General features: G+C 41.3%; 1 protein-coding gene across 4 annotated transcripts in view; it reads right to left on the bottom strand.

Annotated features, from left to right (window-relative positions):
• The window catches only part of ACOT9 (acyl-CoA thioesterase 9), a 78856-nt gene that overhangs the window by 23377 nt on the left and 36458 nt on the right, over positions 1-19021 (bottom strand). The window contains exons 1-6 of one of the 4 annotated variants that reach the window (XM_084791132.1): positions 18207-18427; positions 14122-14220; positions 11244-11338; positions 9844-9889; positions 7056-7226; positions 6770-6807 (exon numbers count right to left, since the gene is read on the bottom strand). In XM_084791132.1, coding sequence (XP_084647258.1) covers positions 6770-6807; positions 7056-7210 — 193 coding nt within the window. In that variant the 5' untranslated portion in view covers positions 7211-7226; positions 9844-9889; positions 11244-11338; positions 14122-14220; positions 18207-18427. Of the gene's footprint in view, positions 1-6769; positions 6808-7055; positions 7227-9843; positions 9890-11243; positions 11339-13217; positions 13237-14121; positions 14221-18206; positions 18428-19021 lie in introns of those variants that run through there. The other 3 variants (XM_084791131.1, XM_084791134.1, XM_084791133.1) reach the window with 3 other exon arrangements.

The following is a 19021-nucleotide window of genomic DNA, read 5'->3' as shown; positions in this document are numbered from 1 at the left end:
GGAACCTGGAGGTAGGAACCTGAAGGCAGGAGATGATACAGAGGCCATGGAGATTTGCTGCTTGCTGGCTTGTTCAACCTAATTTCTTTTAGAACCCAGGACCATCACCCCAGGGATGGCACCACCCACAATGGGCTGGGCCCTCCCCAATCAGTCACTAAGGAAATGCTCTACAGGCCTGCCTACAGTACATTCTTACAGAGGCATTTTCTCAATTGGAGCTCCCTTTTCTGTGATAACTTTAGCTTGTGTCAAGTTGACATAAAACTAGCCAGCAAGTGGTCAGAATAGATTCCCTGGAACTAGAATTACATACATGGCTTGGCATGTAGATGTTGAAAATTAAGCCTCGTTCCTATCCAAGAGCAGCTAGAGCTCTTAACTGCTGAGCCATCTCTCCTGTGCCGGTTTGTTTCTTAGGTAGTTTGAATTACAGGCCACTATACTATACCTGACCTCAAAGACTTTTATAAATTGAATCAGTCTGGAAATCCTTTTCTCTGACTGTTCCCTCAGCTGTAGACTTAGTAAAAATAGAGCAAACTCAAAACTCCAGCACCAATAAGTAGCTTGTCATCACAGAAAAAAAAAAAAAACCGTGCAAAATCAGAACACAGGACAAGTCTGACAGTATTGAGTGACCATCCCCAGAAGAGAGGAAGGAAGTGCAAGGAGTCAGCTGCCTGTTTTCACACCAATTCTTTCTTAATCAAGAAGCTGTGGTTTTACTCTGCTATTCCTCTTTCCCAAGCACTCTCTTGGCTCCCACACTGTCCTGCAGTCCTCTGTATACTTTCTCTATCTTTTGTTGTTGTTGCTGTTGCTTTCACTATGCAGCTCTGACTATCCTGGGACTCACTTCGTAACCAAGGTGGCCTCAAACTCAAGAGATTTGCCTGCCTCTGCTTTCCTGAGTGCTGGGATTAAAGGCTTGCGTCCCCATCACCCAGCTTATTTTCTGTATCTTCACACACATTATATATTTGCAGTACAGCTCTATGTGCCTTACAAATATGAATTCATTAAATTTGCAGTACAGTACTGCCTTGATTTGTGTTCCTGCTTTCACATCAAAATCTCCTTTAATGGGTCTCATCCATCCTCAAGACAAAGTCTGCTGAATAATACTTGCTGAATGACAGCTAATTCTTCCATCCATGTACCCCTTACTGGGTACACTGGGGCTTGAGATGTTAAAGGGAAGAAACTCCATTTAATGGCCTGTCAGCTTCCCAGAGTCAGACTTCTTTGTGAGTCTGACCTATTGTCATACTAGTAGAATTGGAGATTTTAAAAGGTTTAAGAGATAAAAAAAGATAGAGCTAACAAGACTTAAGTAAATGCCAAGTTTCTAGCTTAGATGAGTGGGAAAAACAGAGAGCAAGAGGAAAGTGGATGAACTGCACTGAAATATTTGTTTGTTCAGAATGGAGAATTGAATCCACACATGTTTAACTAGCACTCTATCACTAGCTATAACTCCCAGCCCAAGATGTTGAATTTGAGAAGCTTAATAGGACATCCAAATGAAGGTACCAGTAGACAGGAACTGAGTCCTAAAACTCAGAGGAAGCTAGGAAATATAGTTTCACAGTCATTCAACATACTCATAGCAAGTGAAGGGATGAAAATAGATATTACTTCTATAGAATGGGAAAGGGAGCCTTCAAAGGTACAGAAGATAAAAACCCTGGGACAGCCAACATTTAATGGATCAACAGAGAATGAGGAGCCTATAAAGCCAAAAAGGCAAGAAGAAATGTCACTAGAGACCAAGAATGAGGGGGGAAATATCAGAATTCACAAAAGATATCAGGGAAGCAGGGGGAAGTAATCAGTGGTCTGTGCAATGAAGGAGCCAATGGTGAGTGTAGCAAGATCACATTCAATGGCACAGAAGAGGAGAAACCAGAACATAGCAGTCTGACAAGGAAAGGGCAATGAAACAACCAGATTCTTCTAATTCTTTCCTGAAAATTAGCAAAGGGGTAAAAAAACTGGGAGTGTTTAAGAGAAGAGTTTTTTCTAATTTTCACTTTAAGATGGAGGATTTTGATATTTATAACATGAGGGAAAAAGTAAAATTGGGAAATAGCTTGGGGATACAAAGAAAAAGGCAAGTTCCTTGAAGAAAGAAGTAAAAGTATTAAGAGAACAGGAGGTAATGAGAGAGAACACAAGGGTAAAGTCAGCAAGACAGCTCAGCAGCTTAAGGCACTTGCTGTTAAGCAACGTCAGGTCAATCTCCAGAATCTACAAGGAAGAAAGGGAGAACCAGCTCTCACAAGCAGTCCTTTTATTGCCTGTACACACACACACACACACACACACACACACACACACACACACACACACACACACCCCTGTAAAAATTTTAGGAAAAAACTTAGGGTAATGACAATGAGTTTGTGAATATAAGGACAGTTAAGTAAACCAAAGTCAGATGTACAAATAAAAATATGTATAATTTTTAAGGGCCAATAAGAATTTTTCACTAATATAGAGAAGGGTAACTATCTCTGAGCACTCTCATCTCTGTATGTTAAGAGATATCACGGTCTTTCTTCAACTCTTTTGCCAACAGTTCAGTCTGAAAGTTATTAGGGGGGAGTAAGCAAATAGCCTGGAGCAGGGAGCCCCATGGAATGAGTAGGAAACTCATGTAGAGAGGTGAGAAAAGCAGTGGTAAGCATGTTGCAGCTTAAGCCCAATGAAGAGGATGACTATGTAGAAAAGACGTGGTTTAGGATATCTGAGTCCAAATGAGGTAAGGGACATGACCATGAGGAAATCCAGTAGTGGCCCTGGTAAATGGTTTGCATACAGGAAGCTGGTCAAGTTGGTTAAGTATATTAAAAATAAGGGAGTTAGCTGGAAAGGGGAATTATAAATATATAAATGCAAACCATACAGTGCTAAACTAAAGTTGACACTATTAGTATGAAGCCATAGTTTTCATATACAGAGAGATAAATAAGTGAACAAGTGTAAATGTATGTACAAGGATGGACATAAATATCCCAACTTAGCCAAGAAGGAGGATACATGAATAGTGACAACCAGTAGCAATGACTACTCCCAGCACATAGACCTTGGTTTCTTTTTTTTTTTCCTCCTTTATTAATTTATTCTTGTTACATCACAATGGTTATCCCATCCCTTGTATCCTCCCATTCTTCCCTCCCTCCCATTTTCCCCTTATTCCCCTCCCCTATGACTGTTCCTGAAGGGGGATTACCTCCCCCTGTATATGCTCATAGGGTATCAAGTCTCTTCTTGGTAACCTGCTGTCCTTCCTCTGAGTGCCACCAGGCCTCCCCCTCCAGGGGACATGGTCAAAGGTGAGGCACCAGAGTACGTGAGAAAGTCATATCCCACTCTCCACTCTACTGTGGAGAGTGTTCTGTCCATTGGCTAGATCTGGGTAGGGGTTTAAGGTTTACCGCCTGTATTGTCCTTGGCTGGTGCCTTAGTTTGAACAGGACCCCTGTGCCCAAATCTGCCTATCATAATGTTCTACTTGTAGGCTTCTAGGACCCTCTGGGTCCTTCTACCATGTTCATAGCAGCCTTGTTCATAATAGCCAGAACATGGAAACAGCCTAAGTGTCCCTCAATAGAAGAATGGATAAAGAAACTGTGGTACATATACACTATGGAATACTATTCAGCTATTAAAAACAAGGAATTCCAGAAATTTGTGGATAAATGGATTGAGCTAGAAATGATCATAATGCATGAGTTAACCCAGAAGCAGAAAGACTCAAATGGTATATACTCACTTATATCTGCATATTAGCCCAACGGGCATGTCCCACGAAAGCCCTCACCAGGAAACTCAGACAGAGGAGAGGACATTCTAGTGGGACTCTAGATGAGAGAATCATGGGAGATAGACCTTGGTTTCTAAGTGTCATTCTCCATTAAGAAGAAGTAGGATTTCCTGGAGATTTGGTTGTCTGGCTGGGCCAGAGAAAAGATAAGATTATTTTAAAATGTCTTACCAGTCAGAAAGTTAAGAAGTATTCAAAGGATGCTGGAAGACACATTCTAAAACCCAGGAGGCCATGGAGAGGCTGAGTTTTATAAAGTGCTTACCACACATGAAGACCGAAGTACAAAGCCAGACATACATAAAAAAAAAACTAGGTTTGCATCTGTAACTCCAGTCCTAGGAAGACGGAGACAGGTGGATCCATAGAGCTTGCTGGGCAGCCAGTCAAGCCAATCTGTGAGCTCCAGGTTCAGTAAGAGACCTGTGTCAAAAACTAAGACTAAAAGCAACTGAGGAGGACACCTGGCATTGATCTCTGGCTTCTACACGCATATGTAAACACACGCACATGCATTGAAAGCATGTATATGAGCAAATATACACACCGAACAGAAGGTAACTTGAATGGACTAAGATGACACTGCACTGATTCCAGCATCAAGAGAGATGATGTTAGATTCCACTAAAAAGAAGAATTGCTGAGCCATAGCGAATTAAAAACAATAAAGTGTGAACTGGGTGTAGTGATACCTGCTCATAATCAGAGCAGTCAGAAGGAGGATCATGAGTATGAGGCCAGCCTGGTTACATAGCAAGTTCCAAGCTATCCTATACAGCCACGATTTTGTTTCAAATTTTAATAGTAAATTGTGAGACTAAGAATGTAGCTCAGTGATGGAATACCTGCGTACTATGTTCAAGGCCCTAGGTTCGATTTCTAGCACATGATAAAGAAGAAGATGATAAAAGTTTAAAGTCTGACAAGAAATGGTACAGTTACAAGTTCTCAAAGTGCCCCTTAAAAGACACTAATTTACTACAAAGGGCAAAGGAATAATTTTACAGAAAACTTCTCAGATACCACATTCACAAACTCAAAGTGTATGTCATCAGGAATGGGACAAAAAAAAAGTTAAAGGTCCCTGGATGAAACACAATAAGAACAGAGCATCCTTTCTATGATGTTCCTCCCAAAGATATATAGCCTAACCTAATCATGAGAGAGCATCAGACAAGTCCAGAGAGGAACAATCTATAAGAGCAGCCTGTAACCTTCAAAATTGTCAAGCTTACAAAAGCCAAGGAAGGACTCAGGACCTAATCCTGACACAACTACCCAGTGCAACCTATGTTAGATAAGTGCACCCTTCTTTAATAAATGAGCACTAGTGAATACTAAATAGTCCCCGAGGATTAAACAGTGTTAACTTTCTGATCTTGATGGTTATTATGGTTATGTAAGAGATGTTCTTCTTTAGGAAGCACACACTAAAATGCATGGTGTAGTGCATTTTATTGCAAACGACACTCCCACACAAAATTCAGGGAAAATATTTCTTTATTATCCGTAATTTGTCTTTCAAACTCTTTTTTAAAAAATTTAGTCACCCATTGAGTTTATTTGGGGTGCTTACATGGGCATAAGTGAGGGATTATTTATGTGAACATAGTACAATGTACTAATGACTACACCAATGAGGTGGGGAGGGGGTGGTGAGTGGCATACACCTTTAATCCCAGCACTAAGGGAGGCAGGAGCAGACAGATCTTTGTGATTTCGAGGCCACCTGCTCTACAAAGTAAGTTCCAGGACAGCCAGGTCTACATAGAGAAACCCTGTCTCAAAAAAAAAAAAAAAAGAAGGAGAAGTGGGAGGAGGCAGGGGAGGAGGAAGAAGAGAGAAAGAAAGGAAGGAAGGAAAGAAGGAAGGAAGGAAGAGAAAGGAAAGAAGGAAGAGAAAGGAAGGAAGGAAGGAAGGAGAGAGAGAGAGAGAGAGAGAGAGAGAGAGAGAGAGAGAGAGAGAACAAAAGAAAAGAAAGTGTATTTTTCATCTCCAGCAACCATTAACTGTCTCTAGAGCCTCAGGGAGGGGAGAGGCCTCATAAGCCCCTTCTGCCTAGAAACAGTTAACTGTATATAGAGCTTGCAGGGGGAAACAGAGCCTCCTAAATCCTTTACCTCTCTATGATGGAATGCCCAAGGGCACAATCTTATATAGGTCTTGTACAGTCAATAAGTTGTTGAAAGTTCAACAGTGCAATGGCCATGTCATGCCTAGACAATAGTGTTCCCTGATACTGCAGATAGAACTACATCTAGAGTGTGTGCTTAGCATGCTTGAGATCCTGGGTTCAATTCCTAACATCCAGACTAAATTTTACAACTAAAAATCATCACAGAAAGGCTCATGTGGATGGTAACTCCATTAATGAGAAATCTATATTATAAGAAAAACAATATGAGGGGGTTCTGCACAAACTGTTGCACCAACCAAGGAGAAAACATGCAGTGAACCTAGACCCCCTGTCCAGATCTAGCCAATGGACAGCTCATTCTCCACAGTTGTGGAGAGAGCAGGGACTGACTCTGACATGAACTCTGGTGCCCCATATTTGACCATTTCCCCTGGTCAGGAGGCCTGGCAGCACACAGAAGAAAAGGAAGCAGGTTATCCAAATGAGACCTGATAGGCTGTGGTCATACGGTGAGGGATGAGGTCCTCTTATGTTACAGATCTAGGGGAAGGGAATAGGATGGAAGAAGGAGGGAGGAGGGTGGGACCGGGAAGATGAAAGAGAGGGGATAGCATTCAGGATGTAATCTGAATAAATTATAATAAATTAAAATTTCAAAAAGAAAAACAATATAACAATAAAAATATTTATGTCCTTTTTAATATCCTCACACATAAAAATAAAAAATTAAATGGCCCTTTTTTAAAATCAAGGACTCATTATCTACCTGTAACTGATATTAGGAATACAAACAGCAGTACCTCCTAAGCTGTCGAGGTCCTCAAGAATCCTGCCGAATCTGTGAAACACAGCAAATATGAATTAAATAAAAATCACAATGGTTTCCTTTTAAAGTACAATAAAACACTTTGAGATAAAGAAATGGCTCTAAAGTTGACTGCAGTGATACTTAACTCTTTCACTATATGAATCTAGTCATGCGCTTTAAATAGATGAACTGTAAGGTTTATTTATTATATCTCACGGTAGTTGCTTTAAAAGGAGAAAGTAAAATAAAGGACAACAATGAAAATAGTACAGTGTTACCTCACTGTGTTTTGAACAGTCAAATATTTATCTCGGAGTGTAGGATCACTACCCAAAGGTAGGAGGACTTCGATGTAACTGTCCTGCATTTTCCTCGGTGGTAGGGCTTTCTGTGATTTAGCCAAAAAATTGTGAAGCAACTTCCTTTCCTCCATCGCTTTTATATGGTCTCTGAGAAGAAAAGGTGAGGCTTCATAAAACAAGAATGGTGCTGCCCCATAATTCTAGTACCCACCCCCTCAAACAGGACAGTCAGACATTGTAAATGGAAGAAATTGCTTCACGCCCAGTTGAGAAAATTGAACATTTCTGATGACAGTTTTAGGCTTGTAGAAAAGAGCCTCATGCTCTACCATCTGAGATAGCTGGGCCGTAGACATATACATAAGAAGCATATACTTAGTGATATAAATACATCTAAATGGGCCACAGAGTCAACAGATCAAAAAGTTTCCCCAGGAGTCTGAGATATTGCCCAGTGGTTAACAGTTTACACAGAGGACTCAGATCCCACAACACCCACATGATAGCTCAAAACCATCTGTAAGGCCAGTGCCAGAAGATCTGATGCCACCTTTTGGCCTCCTCAGGCACTGAACATGCATAAATACAGGGAAAACACCCATCCACATAAATATAAATCAATAAGCCTTTGAAAAGACTTATTCATACTAGCACCATAGCTTGGCAGTAGAACATTTGCCTAGCATATGTAAAGCCCTGAGTTCAATACTAAGCATGAGAGGGGAGAAAAGGCAAGAGACAGGATGACAACTCTCAGATTCTGTGTCCTATCATGTTCATATTTGTTCTCATCTTCCCACTCTCCTCTTCCTCTGTTTCCTCTTTGTCTCTCCCTCTCCCTCCCCTATCCTCTCCCTTCAGTTTCAGAAAAGAGATAAATAAGAAAAAAATGAATGGTATCCAAAGGAAGTTTGCATAACAGGATAAAAGGTAGAAAGGAAGAAAACATTTTTAAAGGACAAAAGGAGAAGAAAAGACAAGAGTAAAGTAGAAGACAAAAGAGAAAGCAATAGGGAACTAACAATGTTAGCTGCACTATTACATAAAAAGGCCTTCTAAGTTTAAATGATAAACTATTATTGCCGAAAGTTTAGCTTACTAAAAATACTCAAGTCAGAGAAACAAGTTTAATTGAGAATGTGCAGCACTCTCAACACAAATAGCTTAGTCTCCTGAGAGTCAAATTCACAGGAAAAAAAAAACGGAGATATGAATTGTCATTTACTTTAGATTAGGAAGAGATGAAAAGTCAAAAACAACCAGGTGCAACTTTAATAACTTTTGTTGCATCTTGACGTTGTTTTAAACATTTAAATCTTAGTCTGACCGCCTCCTCCTGCACCCCAGGCAATCTCTAGACTTACAGCAGAACCTATCCTACCTGAATCTCCCCACAGTCCTTTGATTCTACTTTCTCCACCCAACTTTATAGCCAGATATCAGAAGTCCTACTCCAAGGTCTAGCCTGGTGAGGACCTCCTACAATCCAGTCCTTGTTTTTCTGCAGCCTACCAGATCTAGCCTGGGTCTCGTAAGCAGTGCCTCTGCTTAGTATGGGCACTTAATACTGAACCTCAGCCAACCTCTAGATGTCTGCCAGAAAGCATCCTATCTGCAAGCCCCTTCTGGGGATTAGCTGGGTGAGTGCCCCTAACCTATCCATCCAAGCCTTTTCTCAACCTCTCATAGTGAGCCAGGGTCGCACAAACAGTACACAACCTTAGTCTGGCCTTCCATATCTTCTCAGCAAAGGAGCTCTAGGTGTGAGCCAATATCTGCCTTACCCATCACCCAAACCACAGGAATCTCCCTGGCCATATACCTTTCAATAAAGGAGTCAAGATACATAAAACAGTAAAACCAGAAGACTGAGTTCAAGTCCCAAGTCAGAGTTTCAGTTTCATTGTGTGTAAAAAATCAGAATAGAAAACATATGTCATAAGAATGCCATAAGTTTTCTTTTTTTTTTTAGCTCTATAAATATTTTCATCGAATTTGGGAATAGTAAATGTATGTCTGAATGAACAACTTGGTATACAATATTTTTTAATTAATTTATTCAGATTACAACCCAATTGTTATCCCATCACTTGTATCCTCCCATTCTTCCGTCCCTCCCTCCCTCCTGCTTTCACCCTATTCCCCTCCCCTAGGTCCATGACCAAGGGGGACCTCCTCCCCCACTTTATGGTCATAGGCTATCAAGTCTCATCTTGGTAGCCTGCCTATTCTTTCTTTGAGTGCCTCTAGGGCTCCCCACCAAGGGGAGGTCATCAAATATGGGGCACCAGAGTTCATGTCAGAGTCAGTACCCACTCTCCACATAACTGTGGAGAATGTCCTGTCCATTGGCTAGATCAGAGTAGGGATTAGATGTTTTTTACTTGTATTGTCCTTGGTTAGTGCAATAGTTTGAGCAGAACCCCCTGGGTCCTGATCCACCTGTTACAATGTTCTTCTTGTAAGTTTCTATGATCCTTCTATTTCCCCATCTCCTATATAAGAATGCCGTAATTTTTCTTATGAGAATCAGTAAATATACCCAAACTGGTTTTGAAAACACAAAATATAAATAAATCACATTCTTTTATGATGATGATGCATTAACTGATTAATACGTTAATACATTAAGATGATGCGCTTTCCCCCCTTACAGGAAAGCCCTATCTCCACACAGGGCTCTCCATCCACAGTAGAGGATCAGCAACTAAGCCTAAATAGCACTTAGCATGACCACTTGGGGATGAAACACAAAAGTGCATACCTCCAGTTTGTGGATACACCTACTATGTCCCGCAGCTTACTCCGAACTGAAAGAAAAATCAAGACAAGAAATAGGAAGTGTTGGTTGGACAAGATGCTCAAGAAATAAGTAAAGCTGCTCATGCACTCAAAAAGTATCAAAAGGTTCATGAATTCCTATTCACTGCCAAAACAAACAGTTCAGGGCAGGGATAAGGCTTCTGCTCTCACAATTAGACTGGTTCCTAATTGCAAATAAATATACTGTTTCCAATTACTGAGTTTTATTTAAATAAATCAGAAAGCTTTCATTTTTTTCTCCCAAAGGGCTTTATTAAAATCAAGAGTTGATTGTCTTTGGGATAGAATTCTTTTGTGCACGGATGAACATATGTACAGGCCGGGGAACAACCATTGCTATTATTTAGTTGTGATCTGCCTTGGGTTTTATTAGGTTGTTTGTTTGTTTGTTTTGAGACAGGACCTCTCACTGGCCTGGAGCTTGCTATGTAGGCTAGGCTAACTGGCCAGTAAGCCCTGAGTATCCATTCATATGACTCCATTTTCAGTGCTGGGATTACAAGTGTATGCCACCACCACGTGTGGTTTTTTGACATGGGTACCAGGAATCAACCTCAGGCACTTTACCAACTGGGCTGTCTTCCTAGTCTGGAAACAAAGATACTTATAAACAGAACTTTTACCCATGTTCTTATAGGCAGTATTAATCAAACTACTTAGTTCAGCAACTAATACCAATATCCAAAACTGAGGTTTATTACTATTGATTTCTTACATACTTACATTATTCTAAGTAGCACAGTTTAAATCAGAGAAATAAAGCAAAGACTTAATTCAAGATAAAGCAAATAGTGTGGTTTAGTTTTAATCAATGCCCACAATGCAAAAGTGAATTACCTTAAAACAAAATATAAGTGCTGAAGAAAAAACTGATATTAATTATCACACATGCTATATGGAAAGGGGGAAATAATTACATAATAAGGAGTAATTTGAAACCAGAAAATGTATATATAATATATTAAAAATGTGATTTTTTGGGCATTTCAAAAAGTACATTCCAGCTATGGGAAATGAAATGAAAAGCTATACTCGTTCCTTCAATAACTAAATGATCAAAACCATATATATTACGGCTAGAATCGCAAGCAGTCCCATATTAATGGTGGACTTTATATCAGACCATGCAGTGCTCTTGCACAAAACTCAAATTCAGTTCCCAGTACCTATATCAGGTGCCTCAGAATCACCTGCTAACTCCAAAAAAAAAAAAAAAAGAATTTTACATTCCTACTCCAGCCCCATACCTCCTCTCAGCACGGTCCCACCCTCCTACTCTCTTGCTCCATTCCGTGAAAATAAGCTTTTTTATCATGTAGGCATAAAACAAACCAGGCTTGCCTTCACGTATGTGTATGGGTCCATGTGCATTGTATTGGGATAGCCGACGCAGTCCTCTGCCATGAGTAAGCAACCCTTTGTTCAAGATACAAAGCCTGTAAAACAAGAGAAAGCACACTTAAAACAGTTTCCAGAATTGCTTCTCTGGGAATCTGCAAGACTTCACCTTTTCTAGAGTATTCAGCCACAAACCCGCTTTAGTATATCTTTTGTAGGAATTTTCCATTCACAAGTGTGTGATTTAAGAGTACCCCTTAAACCAACTCTATACTCTATTTTATTATTTCGTTGGCATGCCTGAGTGATTTGTAGCAGCCAGAAGACAACTTCAAGAGTCAATTGTATTCCACCATTTGTTTTTGAGCTAGTTTCTCTTCTGTTCCGGTCAAGCTGCAAACTCAGCCTCCTCGCTGGCCCTTGTGATTCTCCTATCTTTTTCTCTTACCTTATCTTATTCTGGGACCAAAGAGTATTCCTCCTCCTCCTCCTTCTTCTTTCTCTTTCTCTCTCTCTCTCTCTCTCTCTCTCTCTCTCTCTCTCTCTCTCTCTCTGTCTCTCTCTCTCTCTCTCTGTCTCTCTCTCTCTGTCTCTCTCTCTCTTCTCTTCTCTTCTCTTCTCTTCTCTTCTCTCTCTCTCTCTCTCTCTCTCTCTCTCTCTCTCTCTCTCTCTCTCTCTCTCTCTCTCTCTAACATAAGCTCCAGGGATGGAACTCATATTGTCAGGCAAATACTTTTACTTACTTATCCACCTTGATTGTTTCTACTTTTTATTTTTTGAGGGAGGGTTCATGAGCCTCTATGCCTGGCTGCCCCCTCCCTCCATATGTGTGCCTCAAGACTGGATCTAGTGACATGCAAGCTAAACCATTGTGCCACACGTTGAAACCCCATCCCCTGTAACAATGTATGTTTTTAAAGTAAAGTTTATCAGTACCACATTTTAACACAGAAATAAACATGGAAATTAATGGAAAGAGAGGTGCCAAGGGGAAGGCCAGAGCCCAGGGATGGGTGTGGATTTTTTTTTTTTTTTGAGAGACAGGTTCTCATGTGGCCTCGATATGTAACTGAAGATGAGTGACCTTGAGGTTGTAATCCTCTGGCCTCCACCTTCTGAGTGATGCAATAATAGGTATGCCCTACCACACCTGTCATACAAAGTGGAAGTTCGAGAGTTTTTTGTTGTTTCGTTTTTATAATACTAAGGATTGAACCCACAGCCTTAAAATGCTAGGCAAGTGCTCTCCCACTGAGCTATATATCCTCAGCCCAACTACTTTCTGAGATTAAAGACAAATGTTATAGCTATCTACAAAGTAACGAGTAGGTGTGAACTAGGTATAATGGATTTTGTCTTGCCCTTTCCATTTTATTGACTACAGAAGCCAGAACTAATCTAATAAAGAAACAAGAACATTGATAATGAATATTTACTTTGTTCTTTATTATCAAGCCATATTTCCTCAATAATAAGAGCACCTCAATTACAAACTAATCATCCTTGAACTCTGAATCAGGCCTTTGCACTCAAAAAAAAATACTTAATGTCCTCAGTCTCTAATGAAATACAATAAAAGCTATGTACTCAAAGGGACCTTACCGAGCCTCTCAAAAATAAACTGGATATGTTGATTTTAGTTTACTGTTGCCTATGCGTTGACTCTTAGCCATATACTACCACGTCAGCAATAACATATATATCGGCCTGGTATGGTGGTAGATCCCTGTGAGTTCAAGACCAGCCGGATCGGCATAGTGACTTCCAGGACATCGAGAGCTAAATAGAGAAACCATTTTCAAAACACACACACACACACACTAGAATTTAACAAACCGATCTGTGAACGCACACTTGAAAAGTTATTGAAAGGATCAAAAAATACCAAACACTGCCCAGCCATTCTAGCTCAAGTTGCTAGCAAATTCATACTACATAATGTGAAAATAACGACTAACGAAAAAATTACATTTTTACCTTTCCCTGGAGCCCAAGCTACTAAATTACAGCATTCAGTGAAAGCTACCCAGCAAAAATGTTTTGTTAAAATCTACCCACATGCAGTTTTGGACAAGTATGTGTTGTTAGAATCAATCTTTGACCTTTCACCAAGCCAATTAAGTCAGCTGTGAAAGAACACATAATTATGCATACTTGCTCACTGGAAATTTTAACACCTTAGCCACCTGGTCATCTTGTTAACTGTGACACAATCCCTGTTGTTCCACTAAAACAGAAATGCTCTCTCTCTGTGTATATTCATCATCAATAACTGACTTGTTTTTTTTACACAGTAACATTTCCCTTTTCTTTTCGACACAGATTAATATTCTAGTCTTCTTGATCTTAATCTTCAAATTTGAATTTTCTCAGGATGTGATTTAGATTTTCTATTTCTCACCATTGTATACATCTTATGTATGTTCAAATATCTTACTTGTGGAAGTAGGTTACGTATTCCTCTATCCTGCTATCTCATAAACTAGGGTTCTACAAAAGAACATACCTAGTTTGAAAGAACATAACAGGAGATGGAGGGTGATAAAGTCATAATCCTGGCAAGCTGAGTTCAATCCATAGGACCCACAGAAAGATAAAGGGGAAGAACAGCCTCCACCAAGCTGTCCTTTAACCTTGCATGCACACCATGGAACACATGTACACACAAATGCATCATACAGGCATACATATATACACACAATATTTAAAAATACTCAGCTATTAAAAACAAGGAATTCCCCAAATTTGTGGACAAATGGATTGAACTAGAAATGATCATAATGAGTGAGTTAACCCAGAAGCAGAAAGACTCAAATGGTATATACTCACTTATATCTGCATATTAGCCCAAGGGGCAGGTCCCATGAAAATCTTCACTTACCAGGAAACTGGGACAGAGGGGAGGACATCCTATTGGGACTCTAGGTGAGAGAAGCATGGGAGAATAGCAAAGTAGAAGGATCCAGAGGGTCCTAGAAACCTACAAGAAGAACATTATGATAGGCAGATTTGGGCCCAGGGGTCCCACTCAAACTATGGCTCCAGCCAAGGACAATACAGGCCATAAACTTCAAACCCCTACCCAGAACTAGCCAATGGACAGGACATTCTCCACAGTTGAGTGGAGAGTGGGATATGACTTTCACACATACTCTGGTGCCTCATATTTGACTACGTCCCCTTGATGGGGAGACCTGGTGGCACTCAGAGGAAGGATAGCAGGCTACCAAGAAGAGACTTGATACCCTATGAGCATATACAGGGGGAGGTAATCCCCCTCAGTCACAGTCATAGGGGAGGGGAGTAAGGAGAAAATGGGAGGGAGGGAGGAATGGGAGGATATAAGGGATGGGATAACCATTGAAATATAACAAGAATAAATTAATAAAATAAAATTTAAAAATTAAAAAAGAAAATAAATAATAAAAAGCACTGGAGAGATTGGGGAGGCAGGTGTCTTGGAGAATAGGAATGCTTGCAGTGCAAGCATGAGAACCTGGATTCAGTTATCAGCAACCACATAAAAAGCCAGCTGTGGCTGCATGTGTACCTATAACCTCAGAGATGAGAAGATCATCAGGGCTTGCTGGCCATCTGGTCTAGCCTAAATGATAATCTCAAGTCTCAGTGAGAGCGCCTGTCTCATGGGACTATGGCAAGTGATAGGGCCTGATGATCTCTCTTCTTTCTGCATGCAAACATGGACAAATGCATTTGCACACATACTTGTGCATACATCATCCCACCACCCCCCCACACACACATATGAAGAACATGCTGCAAAAGAATAGCTAATCATTTCTATATTTCTATTGCTACCATTAGTTAAAAGACGAAATGGCCCTGAATTTAAATTCCAGTAACCTAAAAAGGGAGAAAAACATATGGGTTGACCTATTTGGAAAGTCAGCCTTATGGCCCTGATTTTTGTATGCAGCCCTGGGTACAATTTCCAGCACATATAAAATCAAAGATGGTGGCATATGCCCACAATCAGAGCACTTGAGAGGCCAAGGTATGTGTGTATCTGTACATGCATGTGGGCATGTGTGGGTGTCTGTGGGGCCCTACACAGGGCAATGACTCTCCTGAGCTGGAGTTACAGGTGATTGTGAGCTGTTCTGAACTCAGAACTCTGGGCTCTTATACCACAAAGCCATCTCTCTAGTCCCTGAACTGTATATCTTAAAACCTAAAAAAAAATGCTTATAGAACAGTAATATTTTTAACACTTATATGTGTGTTTTAAGGTGAGTAACCTACAGCAACTTTTAGTCCTGCATACTCCATTAATGGTAAAGAAGTGCATCTTGTTTTCTTTCATATGTAAAAAACTTACCAATGTGTTGCAATTGCCCACACCATTCAATACAGCACTATGCTACAGGTTTATAGTCCAGGAGCTGTTTCCTCTACCATTTGATCTAAGCTATGTCACCTGGGAGCTCGTCTAGGCTATGTCACCTGCATATGTTGTATCATGACAAAAAACTCCTCTGTCTCTCCCTATCCCCCTCTCTCTCCCTCCCTGCGCCTGCCTCTGCCCCGCCCCCCCCCCCCCCCCCCCCCGTCTCTCTTTGAGGCAGGGTTTCTCTTAGGCGATGAAGCACTGAAGAGTGGCTTAATCAACACCCAGTCCCTCAGTGCCTAAAGATTACTTTACTATCTTCCTTATCTCCAATAAGCCCATGGAGCACTACAGCATAAGTTTTAGGGCTTTCAAAGACACTGCCATGGCTCCTTTAGGATGCTCAGACCACAGAGCCTTTCTAATGAAAGAGGTCCAAGACTCTCAACCTCCCCATGGTTTGCCTAGGGAGACACAGAGTCAACCTAAAGTTGTGAATAGAAACAGCTAGGCTCCATCTTAGGTTCCAAATATGGAGGAAAAACAGCAAAAAAAAAAAGTTACTGCATTATCAGATAGTGAAGGCTTGGTAGAGGATTTGCTAAGCATGAATGAAGTCCTAAAGCCTCAGCACAAGCAAGGTTATTTTTACACTTACCACTCTGAGGACATAGATTAATGTGCAGACTAAATCAAGTGGGGAATGACATGTGTGTGTCTGCAGAAAAGCTACACAAGCAAACACCAAAGAATCATAAAAAGGAACACAAAGATAGAATGCAAGAAAGGACATCCAAGCTGGGGTAAGGGAAGCTCAAAAAAAGGTCTTGTGGGGCCTGGAGAAATAGCTCATTAATTAAAACTGCTTCTTAAAAAATAGTTTTAGGTGTCTGGGTGTTCTGGTTGCAAGTATGTTTGTGCCGATAGAGGCCAAAAGAGGGGGGGGGTCAGATCTCCTGCAACTGGAGTCCTTGAATCTGGGTCCTCTGGAAGAGCAACTACTACCTTTAGCCACTGGGCCAACTCTCCAGCCCAGTTAAGAGTACTTCTTGCTCTTGTAAAGGACCAGGGTTTGGTACCCAGCATTCACATGGTGGCTCATGAGCATCTGCAACTCCAGTTCCAGGGGATGAGATGCCCTCTTCGGGCCTCCACTGGCACCCGGCACGGTTATGGAATACATACATACATGCAAGCAAAAGAGACATATGAAAATAAAATTTTACAACACTTTTAAAAGGTCTTGTGGAAGAAGTCACAAAGGCAAGGCCACAGAACCTTATGAAGCCTTTCACATTATGTCTAAAGGTAACCATGAACTTCTTGTAATGACTTTCAACCTGTCTTCAAATAGTGTGACGCCTGCTTAGGTGCTGGTGGGTAGGGAGATAACCCACCTTGTTCAAGTAATGGCAAGGTTCCTAGGATCAGCAAAGGCAGATCAAATACCACAGGAGAATTAGTGGGAACCATGTCAAGGTCAGTCCCACCAAAAACAAGATGACTTTTGAACCCAGAACAAATATCATATTCTTGGAAACCAGGCAAGCTGAAAAAACTTGCGTGCTGTGAGACAGTCAGATGTGCCCACTCTAAAGACCATGGTCCTTAACTGTGCCAGTTAGAAAGAGTAGACTGGCAAAATTGCCCATGTTGTCCAAGGCCTTTCTGCTTATCAAAGGCATGTTCTAAACTGGGCATGATAAAGTACATCGGTAAATCCCAGCACTAGATGAGTTGAAAGCTGACAAACTGTCACAGGTCCAAGGCCAGCCTGTACTACTTGGGCTGTTTCTCTCAAAGCAATAAATAAATATACAAATGAGAGGTTGTGGTGGTGGCAAAAGTTCTTAAAGCTAGCGCTGGAGAGGCATAGGCAGGTAGATCTATTTGAGTTCAAATCCAGTCTGGTTAACATACATACAGAATTTTAGAACAGCCAAGATTACTTAGTGAAATCCTGTTCCAAAAATAACCAAACAAGGGGTTAGAGAGTTGGCTCAGTTGTTAAGATCACTTTTTACAAAAGGACCTGGGTTTAATTCCCAGCACCCACATGGAGGCTCACCACCTCCTCAGGGACCAGACACACATGCAAGGGAAAACACATACACATAAAATAATAAAAATAAATCTAATAATTAAAAGTAAACAGATAAATCAGCTGATGAAAGCCAAATGGTATTCTACAATCTTTGCACACGTGATAACATACTTAAGTCAGATTCCAAGTGTGTCAAGCACATAACCTCCAAATTGTTTTTTAAAGAGAAAAGGGCTGGTAAGGCAAGGAGGAACTGAAAACATTAGTTTTGGAAAAGGGGCTACCACAAGATTACAACCACACCCCTGGTGAGCAAAAGGATAGGAATTTAAGGGGAACACCCAAACTCTTCCCTTTTAAAAGTGCCAGATGTCGCTAAAGCAGGGTGGCATTCTTCCAGGATAGGCCAGTGGCCCCCAGTCCGGGCAGTGGGTGCCTTTGCGTCTAAACCCAAACATCCACCGCCTCCATTCGGCCCACTGCTTCTTCCGCCCCGCTAACTCGGCGTGGCAAAGAAAGGCGTGGGCACTCCGAGATAGCGTCCCTCCAAGCCCTTCCACGCCCTGCCACTTACCGCATCGCTGCCCGCTTCATGGCACTCCACTGCTTAGCCACAGATGGACAACCAAGGCACTCCCACTCCTGGGAGGAGGCAAACAGGCGGTAAAAAGAACCTGAATGGGAGCCCAAGTCCAAACAGCAACAAAGGCGCTGGACCGAATCTTGTTCTCCACCTAGGAGCCTACGCCACTAGAGCAACCGGGAGGAAAAAGGCCTCACTGTGGGATGGGCGGGGCTACGCTGCGCCGGGGCGGGACTACCACGCGAGAATGGCAGGTCCTGCTGCTTAATTGGCGGGCAGCCAAAGACTGAGTCAGTGGAACTTCCCACTCAATCAGCTAGGTGGGGTCTGAGACTAGAGTACTGACAAACTCTTCCTCCTTTGTTAAGCAAAAGAACCACTCTGTGTGGCAGTGTGACTTAGCAGCCTGGCACTCTTCCGCCTAGGTAGAACTATGTAAATCTTGACTCTTGCACTTTTCATTCCCAGTCTGTGGTTCTTGTCCTTGGCATCATCATCTGAGCAGCTTTCCAAAATACGGGTACCCTGCATGCTCTCCCAGGAGTAGGTATACTGAGGCAGGAGAATTGTCACCACTTAGAGGCCAATCTGGGCTGAAGGAAGGTCTAGACTATTAGAAATATTGTTCCTGATTTTATTTGAAATTTTGGTTTAAAAAAATGAAGCTTAATGAGAAAAATTAAGTTGAAGAAAATTTCTTTATTTTATTTTATTAATTTATGCATATTACATCTCAATGATTGTCCCCTCCCTTGTATCCTCCCATTCTTCCCTCCTTCCCATTTTCCCCTTATTCCCCTCCCCTA

This window comes from Acomys minous (genome assembly GCF_964271855.1).
Source record: "Acomys minous genome assembly, chromosome: 7".
Lineage (NCBI taxonomy): Eukaryota > Metazoa > Chordata > Mammalia > Rodentia > Muridae > Acomys > Acomys minous.
Note: the sequence above shows the minus strand (reverse complement) of the source record. Positions and strands in the feature narration are given on the sequence as shown.